Source organism: Moschus berezovskii, chromosome 28 (genome assembly GCF_049115385.1).
Source record: "Moschus berezovskii isolate FMDL1 chromosome 28, NW_MosBer_1.0, whole genome shotgun sequence".
Lineage (NCBI taxonomy): Eukaryota > Metazoa > Chordata > Mammalia > Artiodactyla > Moschidae > Moschus > Moschus berezovskii.
Genome location: NC_142487.1, coordinates 29,703,782 through 29,711,801, shown reverse-complemented (window position 1 = coordinate 29,711,801; position 8,020 = coordinate 29,703,782). Strand labels below are relative to the sequence as shown.

Sequence of the window (8,020 nt, the reverse complement as noted above, 5' to 3'; positions counted from 1 at the left end):
ACTGCGCACACACTGTTCCTGCGAGGGCTGGCAGCACAGGTCGGCTCTGGTTTTCTCTCTGTATGTGCACTGCTAATCAACGACACTCCAATATAAGGAAGAACCATATCCGATTAAAACAAAGATGGACTAACTGGTTCGCGTGATTGAGGGGCCCCCGAGTAAGGGAGACAAACTTGGCTTTGCGGGGTTTCCCCAGGATCTCCTCTATGCAACCTTGTCTATTCCCTTTTAATATCTGTTCTGCACAGTAACAGCCAGAAATAGAAACGCTGTAAACCAGCTGCACATTGTTAACTGCAGGGCGGGTTCCACCACCTTCACTCGAGGCTGTTTAACCTGCTGTGTTATTTTCTCTTCAAAAGAAAAAAATCAAAGACGGAAGAACCAGATGACCCCAAAGTTACATGCATTCATTCCAAACCCAAGCTGGGCGTGATCATCTGCAAGATACACCTGGCTCCCCAGACAAAAGCAGATGGGTCCAGGACTTGTAAATTTTGTATTTATTATACCAAAATTAGGACATGTTCATTTGTGCATTCTGCTTTAATATAGCTCTCGGCATGTAAAGGGTCTAGCTGAATGCCACACAATCTTGCTGACTTGGCAGCAGTAAGGAACACAATTAAAAAGTGTCTGCAGAAGGGGCTGGACGGGAGCAGGGACAGGAGGAGGCGCGGGCCAGCGGCCCCTGGGGGCAGGTCCCTTCCAGTGGCTAAGATCTGCTCATCTGCGGCAGTGCCCCAGCGGGCGCGGGGACGGAGGGGAGTCAGCTGTTCAGTCTGTGTCCCTCACGCCAAAGCTACAAAACTTCTGAAGCATCGCTATATAACACGGAGCTATTTACAATAGAAATTTCTCAATCAGCGGTTCTCTCAGAGAAAATTAGTGAATCCCAGTGACTTCAGTCACCTGACAGAGTAAAACAACTCCTGGGAGTTAGTCTCCATATTCTACAAATGTCTATCATTTTCAAGACAAAAAAAAAAGAAAAAACAAAACAATAAAATGTCCTCCCCCCACAAAGAAATACAGAATTACAATATTATTAAATCACTTAGCACTGGCAACCTGCCCTGCCTTCCACACAAACAGAACAACGAAAAAGCCATTTTAAAAAACATTACATTAACTGTTTCTCTGTAATATATTAAACCTTTTGTTCTTCGTCTTTACACATCTGATATGTTAGGGGAAGAGGTTAACAAATTGAAATCATATGGCTAAAGCATCACTAGAAGAAAAGTGGCAATTATTATTATTTTCTTAAACGGCCAACAGAAGGGGTGCCGTCCGTAGCCGGCGGGCCCGGGCGGGTCAGAGCGGCGTGTCGCAGCAGCAGTCCGCCGGCTCCGCGGGGCCCGGGCGCGGCGGCGCGGGCGGCCGCTGCTTCATCATTTCCTTCACCTCCTCCTCCAGCTCCGGGGGGATGATGAACTGGTCGTCGGGGTCCGGCTGCGCCGGGGCCGCGAAGTACCCGCCCGGCCTGCGCAGCGGCGCATCGGCGGCCACCTCGATCACGTTGTGGCTGCGCTCCTGGGGGGCCACGGAGCCGTTTCCCCGCCGGCGCCCCATGGTCCCCGCAGCCCCGTCCGCGCGCCGCGCCGCGCCCGGCTCGTCCTCCGCGGCCCCCGCACCCTCGTCGGCGGCCTCGGGCGGCCGCCGGCGCTCCCCGTCCCTGGCGCGGCCGCAGTGGATGTCCACCGCCACCTCCACGCGGCTGCCGTTGCTGAACACGCCCTCGATGGGCTCCTCATCGTCGCTGTCCAGCCCGTTGTCCGAGAAGGCGCTGGAGAAGGTGGCGCTGGACAGCTGCCGCTGGAAAGCGCCGGGAGCGCCGCCGGGGTGCAGCGCGCAGCGGGGCTCGCCGGGGCCGGCGGGGCTGCCCTCGCCCAGCGCGCCCGGCGGCGGCGGCTCGTCCGAGGCCGTGGATCCCACCTCGCTGCTCATCTCCGACGTGGACAGCTCGCTGCTCATCTCGGAGGCCAGCCCGCTGCTGGAGGACGGCGCGCCCAGCCCGTCGGCCGGCCGCTCACGGACGGCCACGCCGGCGGCAGGCGCGAAGACACCAGGGCTGGGCGGCGGCAGGGCGGCGGCGGCGGCGGCCAGCTCGCAGCAGCAGAAGCTGTCCTCGGGGACACTGAGCTGCACGACCACCGCGCTCAGGCTCTCGCGGCAGCCGTAGCTCTGCGCCAGGGTGCAGAGCTTCTTGGCGGCGGCCAGGGCGTCGGGCACGCTGCGCACGGCGCCGACGGCCTCCTCCACGGACAGGCTGTCCCAAAGCCCCTTGCTGCCCAGGATGAAGAACTCGTCCTGCGGGCTCAGGGCCACGGACTGCACATGCGGGCGGGGCACCACGCTGGGGTGCAGGAAGGTGTAGCCCAGGATGCGCGTGGACTCGGTCACTCCGTTCACTTTGCCGTCCTGGAAAGAGAGGGATTGCCAAGCAGACGTTACCACCGAGAGTTGGGGGGTGGGGCTCCTGGCTGGGGGGAGCTCCGGGGTCTGCCCGCCCTGCAGGCCTGTCCGCCTCCTGTGAGGGGCTCCCATCAGCCTGTCATCAGAACCCAGAGCAGAAGCCCGTGGCAGGCAGGGAGCAGGAGGGATACATGGAAAGCGCCTCATGCAATCCCTGTGTTGGGGCCTGTCCGCTCCAAAGCACACTGTCATCTGGCTGAGTCAGCAACACAGCTGACCAGCATCTCTGGGAACACACAGGGGTCCAGGGAGGAAGGGCCTAGTGAGCCAGCCGTGAGCGGCAGACCCTCCCAGGCAGGTGCACTCAGTGTGATGGCCCCCATCTCAGACCACTGCCCATAGCCCAGCAGCCAGCAGGCGGTGGCGTGGGAAGGTCCACAGTGAGCGCAGTTTTAAACTGAAGGAGGCCGAGACAAACCGCAGGGAAATCGCGGTGAGACGGGATGCGGAGGAGCGAAGTGTTTGGAGAGGCAGACACTTAGTCAAGGAGAAAGGCGGCTCCTGTAATTCCTGAGCTGACTCTCCTGGCAGCCAATGGAGACGATGACACCTCCCGCGTTAGTACAGCTGGGTTCCCACCATCTGAGCCGTGAACCAAAGTTTCAGACCGTTTGCCAGTAAAAAGGTTTTACTCCGAGGCTGGAGCGAGGAGCCACGGCGTACCTGCTTGGCTCTTTATTCTTCAAGTTCTTCAGCAGAAATGGTTAATCTCTGTACCGTGTACTGTTGAACATGGAATTCCACACACAGTGAACAATTCAACTCAATCCCATCTGAGACTCTTCGCTCCCTACGTGGTGTCTAGTGTCCACTTTAGTCCTCTCTGCTCTTAGAACAGGAAGGGGACTGGAATTGACAGGCAGAATCCTTCCCCAGACTCCCACGGTAGATCCTGAGTCGTCTTCCTCATGGCCCTGGGTGGAGCCATCCTGGAGTCAGTCTTTCTCTACCGACTGCAGACCTCCACCACTGTCCACCTGGGTGTCACATGGCTCCTCGGGCTTTACTGACGAGACGAGACTGGACACCTGTGGGCAGATGTGCGTCTACACGGGAATCACGTCGACAGTGCCCATCCGTTTCAGGCACACAGAGTGACCCACACTGCAGGATGAACATGTGCACGGAGTCCAGCTCTTCCAGCCCGTTCTGGAGACTGTGCCGCAGCCCAACAGCCTTTCTCAGCAGCGGCACTTGGACCTTCCAGGCCAAAGACTGTGCTGTGGGGCCGGGCCGCACCATGGGAGGCTCAGAGGGGCCGGCCCGCACCGTGGGAGGCTCAGAGGGGCCAGCCCGCACTGTAGGAGGCTCAGGAGCGTCCCTGGCTTCTACCTGGGCTCCCCTGGTGGTTCAGATGGTAAAGAATCCACCTGCAATGTTGCGGGGGGAGAGGGGAGACCAGGGTTCGATCCCTGGGTCGGGAAGATCCCCTGGAGAAGGAAATGGCCGCCCACTCCTGGAGAATCCCAGAGGCAGAGGGGCCTGGTGGCTGCAGTCCGTGGAATCGCAGACGGTCAGACACGACTGAGTGACTGACACACACGCACACATACGGGCTTCTAGTGGCTAAGTGCCGAAAGCACGCACCCTCCACCCCAGCTGAGACAACAAAAATGCCCTCGGATGTGACCAAGTATCTGTGGTGTCGACGGGGAGGCCCCAGCAGCTTACTCAGGTGCAGCAGGAGGTATGAGCTGAAGGGACAGCCAGTTACCTCAGAGGCGCGCTGGCCCTGGGAGGCCAGACGGACGCCTCTCCACACCCACTTTACAAGCAGGAAACCGAGGCGTCGAGGCTGAAGGTGACGCCTGCAGGCCCCAGAGCCAGGAGGAGAGAAGGGCGGGCAGTTTGACCTCTGTGGGCCGGAGCCTCCTGCGGGTGCCCCGAGGAGGGGACACGGTGACCGCCTGCTCCGAGAGGAGAGGCCGCCAGGCCTGGGCCCCACTGCGGGCGCCCCGAGGAGGGGATGGGATGACTGCCCGCCCTGAGTGGAGAGGCCGCCAGGCCTGAGCTCCACTGCGGGCGCCCCGAGGAGGGGACGGGGTGACCATCTGGCCCCAACACAGAGAGGCCGCCGGGCCTGAGCCTCCTGTGGGACAGGGTGACCGCCTGGCTCCGACACGGAGAGGCCGCTGGGCCTAAGCCTCCTGCAGGCGCCCTGAAGAGGGGACACGGTGACCGCCTGGCTCCGCTGCAGAGAGGCTGCTGGGCCTGAGCCTCCTGCGGGCACCCTGAGGAGGGGACAGGGTGACCGCCCGCCCGAGCAGAGAGGCCGCCGGGCCCTGTTCTGTATTCAGTACGTACAATGTCTCAGACACGGCACACACAGAGTCTGCTCTGTGATGCTGTGGATTCGGAACTGGAATCTCCGATCAGCTCTGGCGTCTACAGAACGCCTAGGGTGATGCTCCCCAGCCGGTTTCCGCCGCCTCTTCCCAGTCCTGCCCCACCTGAGGAAGCCGGCCCTCACCTCGGTGACGATGGCCTTGTGCCGCTTGATTCTCCGCAGCTCCTCCTCGCAGCTCATGACATACGATCTGGACAGGGGCAGCGGCTTGCCGTTCCGACACAGCACTGTCTGGCACTTGCCCACGTTGGCGGAGGTCAGGGTGAAGGGTCCTCCTGGGTCCACAGGGTCATGCCTGATGTGACAAAGGACGGCAGCGCCTCCGAGTTTCTGTCCGGCTGTGCCCAGCTTCCTGGAATACAGAGATGGGGCTGAGAGCCCACACCGCCGCCAGACGGCCCCACGGGACAGGGAAGCAGAGCTCGGGGCTCCACTCGGCACCTTCACCAAAGCAGGCCCCGCTGAGCTCAGGGGAGCCCGCAGGACTGGACGCACACACGGGCACACACGCAGGGTCTGCTCCAAGCTGGGCGGGGCCGCTCCGCCACGGAAAGCCCGAGGAGCTGCTGAGGGATGAGGGACCCTCACCTGGTTCGGTGTGGCCTGCAGCGCCTGTTTCAGCGCGGCCAAAGCCAGCGGGGGTGGCCACATCTCCCTCACCCTCTGCTCCTGAGCGGGGCCAGGGGAGCCACTGCACAGGGGCAGGCGTGAACACCCACCGATGCGTCAGAGCAGCCGATCACCCCTCTCTCATAGGCTGCTTGCGGGCAGGAGCCTCAAGCGCTGGGTCATTTGTGTTCCTGTTCTACACAGTGCGGCTCTCCAGACGAAAGCAGTCTGTCCTCAAATGTTTACAGAAAAGACCGTCTAATGGTGAGCTCCAAGGTGCTCTTACTCATCATTAGCCCATCACGCACTGAATACACAAGACACCTGCAAGTGTTGGCAATCAAAAGGCGCTCAGACCTCTGATGGCAAGGCCCGAGGCTGGCGGAGCCTCCAGACTGACCCTGGGCACGACAGGAGCAGGGAGGTCCAGACGGACAGACCCTGCTGTTCACGAGGGCAGACCCTGTAGGTCAGGCCAGGGGCACCACGGACGGGAACAAGAGCAGCCTGATCACAGGCGTCAGCCGTCAGCAGAGTGGACACCCACTTCTTGCCAGGACCATGAGCACCGCCCCACGCCCCGACCCCGCATCCCGCGAACCCACAGGGAAAACAGGCAGGAAGCGACGCGGAGACGGCGGGTGGCGGGGCCTCCGGACCCCAGGTCGAGGACAGCTAGGCCGTCAGCTCCAGGCTCCGCCAAGGCAGCTTGGCTTCCCTGCTGTCAGAGGCTGTGACTCCTCCAGCCAAGCCAGAACTCGGGCTGTATCTGGGAGAAGTGCAGCCAGTGACCAGGGTTTGAGGGTCTCAAGTTCTTAATGCTGACCCAGTGCTTGGGGTCCATAAAAAGCAGGCCTGTTTGGGCTGTGTGAAGGGTATGTGTGTGGGGGGTGTGTGTGTGTATAATATGTGTTTGCTTTTTTCGGAAACAAGATGGTGATCAAAACAGAAAAGGAGACAGATATGCAGACAGACGTCCCTGTCTTATGCCTCTCGGCATTAAGGCATTTAGAACAATGACTGGTATATATTAAGGACTCACTAAATATTAGCTATTATCAGCATCGAATATTAACTGCACACGCCCACCGAGGCGAGCTGGGCCGCCTCTACTGAGCTCTTCAGGAGTCCTAATGCCTGGGGGAGCTGTCAAGGCTCCTCTGGGGCGGCATTCCTCAGCGGACACTTTTTCTAGCCCTGCCGCAAAGATATTTCCTCTTGCCGATTATCAAGGGAGAAAAAAAGAAGAGAAGCAGAAAAGATCGTCACTGTTCCCATGACCTTTGAAGCACTCTCTGCTTCCTGGTCCCACAGGAGCAAGTGTTTGCAGTATAATACCAACAGGCACGTCCTTCACAACCTACAAAGCCTTTAAAGTGACAAAAGAGCGAGCAAGGCTTTGAACGTGGGAATGCTTATGACATTCAGCCCTCAGAGTTAGAAACAACATTCCTCAACGTCCACGGTGACCAGAATCTCTAGGGAAAGGCCTATGATTCTTCTAGCAACACTGTCTTGAACAGGGCTTCCCAGGTGGCTCAGTGGTAAAGAACCCGCCTGCCAATGCAGAAGATTCAAGAGACGTGGGTTCGATCCCTGGGTTGGGAAGATCTCCCAGAGAAGGAAATGGTAACCCACTTCAGTATTTTTGCCTGGAAAATCCTACGGACAGAGGAGCCTGGTGGGCTGTACAGTCCATGGAGTTGCAGAGAGTTGGACATGACTGAGCAGATGCATGCGTGTACACACACAGACACACACAAACAGAGACACACACACACACACACCTCCCCACACAAACACACACACACACACACTTCCCCACACAAACACACACACACACAAATACACACACACCTCCCCACAAACACGCACACACAACATCGGAAGAACGATGTAACTCCTGGCCTTTTAAAATTCGATCAGGAGCAATAAGACTGCGCGGAGCAGCCGCTCTGAGGCCTGCCTCTGTGTGACGATGAACGTGTGGACCATGCACTCCTCCGCGTTTCTCGTCCTCTGCAGCTCCTCGGCCAGAATGTCGCTCATGGTGCACTGCAGAAGGGAGGGCACCTCCGCGTTGCGGTCTCCGTCAAACACGCCGTACAGGGCCTCCCGGTCGTCACAGAAGTTACTCACCGACAGGGCTGCTACACACAACCTGCAAGCAAACACGCGTCTGTGCTGAGGAAGCTCACCTGTCCTCCACGCCCAGCCCAGCTGCGGTTCTTCTCCCATGTGCTTGCTCCAGCCCTGTCTCTTTCTTCGTGACTCTGAGTAGGTGATACTTTGGCTACTTGACATGGAGAGCCAACTCATTAGAAAAGACCCTGATGCTGGGAAAGACTGAAGGAAAACAGGGAAGCAGGGTCAGAGGATGGGGTGGTCAGACAGCATCACTGACTCAATGGACATGAATTGAGCAAAGCCCGGAAAATAAAGGAGAGGAGCCTGGCGTGCCGCAGTCCACGATGTGGCAGAGTTGGACACGACTCCGTGGCTGAGCAACAACAACACTAAGCCCAGCTAATTTATATCAATGAATTCCTGTGCGTGAAGAGAAGTGACGAGCACATGTTTGCG

At 58.9% G+C, this 8,020-nt stretch overlaps 1 protein-coding gene across 2 annotated transcripts in view; it reads right to left on the bottom strand.

Annotated features, from left to right (window-relative positions):
* Positions 1 to 490: 490 nt before the first annotated feature.
* PHLPP1 (PH domain and leucine rich repeat protein phosphatase 1) overlaps positions 491 to 8,020 on the bottom strand; it is a 223,934-nt gene continuing 216,404 nt past the window's right edge. For both annotated transcript variants that reach the window (XM_088833391.1, XM_055417492.2), the window contains 3 exons: positions 7,404 to 7,598; positions 4,952 to 5,180; positions 491 to 2,427 (listed from right to left, as the gene is read on the bottom strand). In XM_088833391.1, coding sequence (XP_088689517.1) covers positions 1,321 to 2,427; positions 4,952 to 5,180; positions 7,404 to 7,598 — 1,531 coding nt within the window. In that variant the 3' untranslated portion in view covers positions 491 to 1,320. The remainder of the gene's footprint in view (positions 2,428 to 4,951; positions 5,181 to 7,403; positions 7,599 to 8,020) is intronic.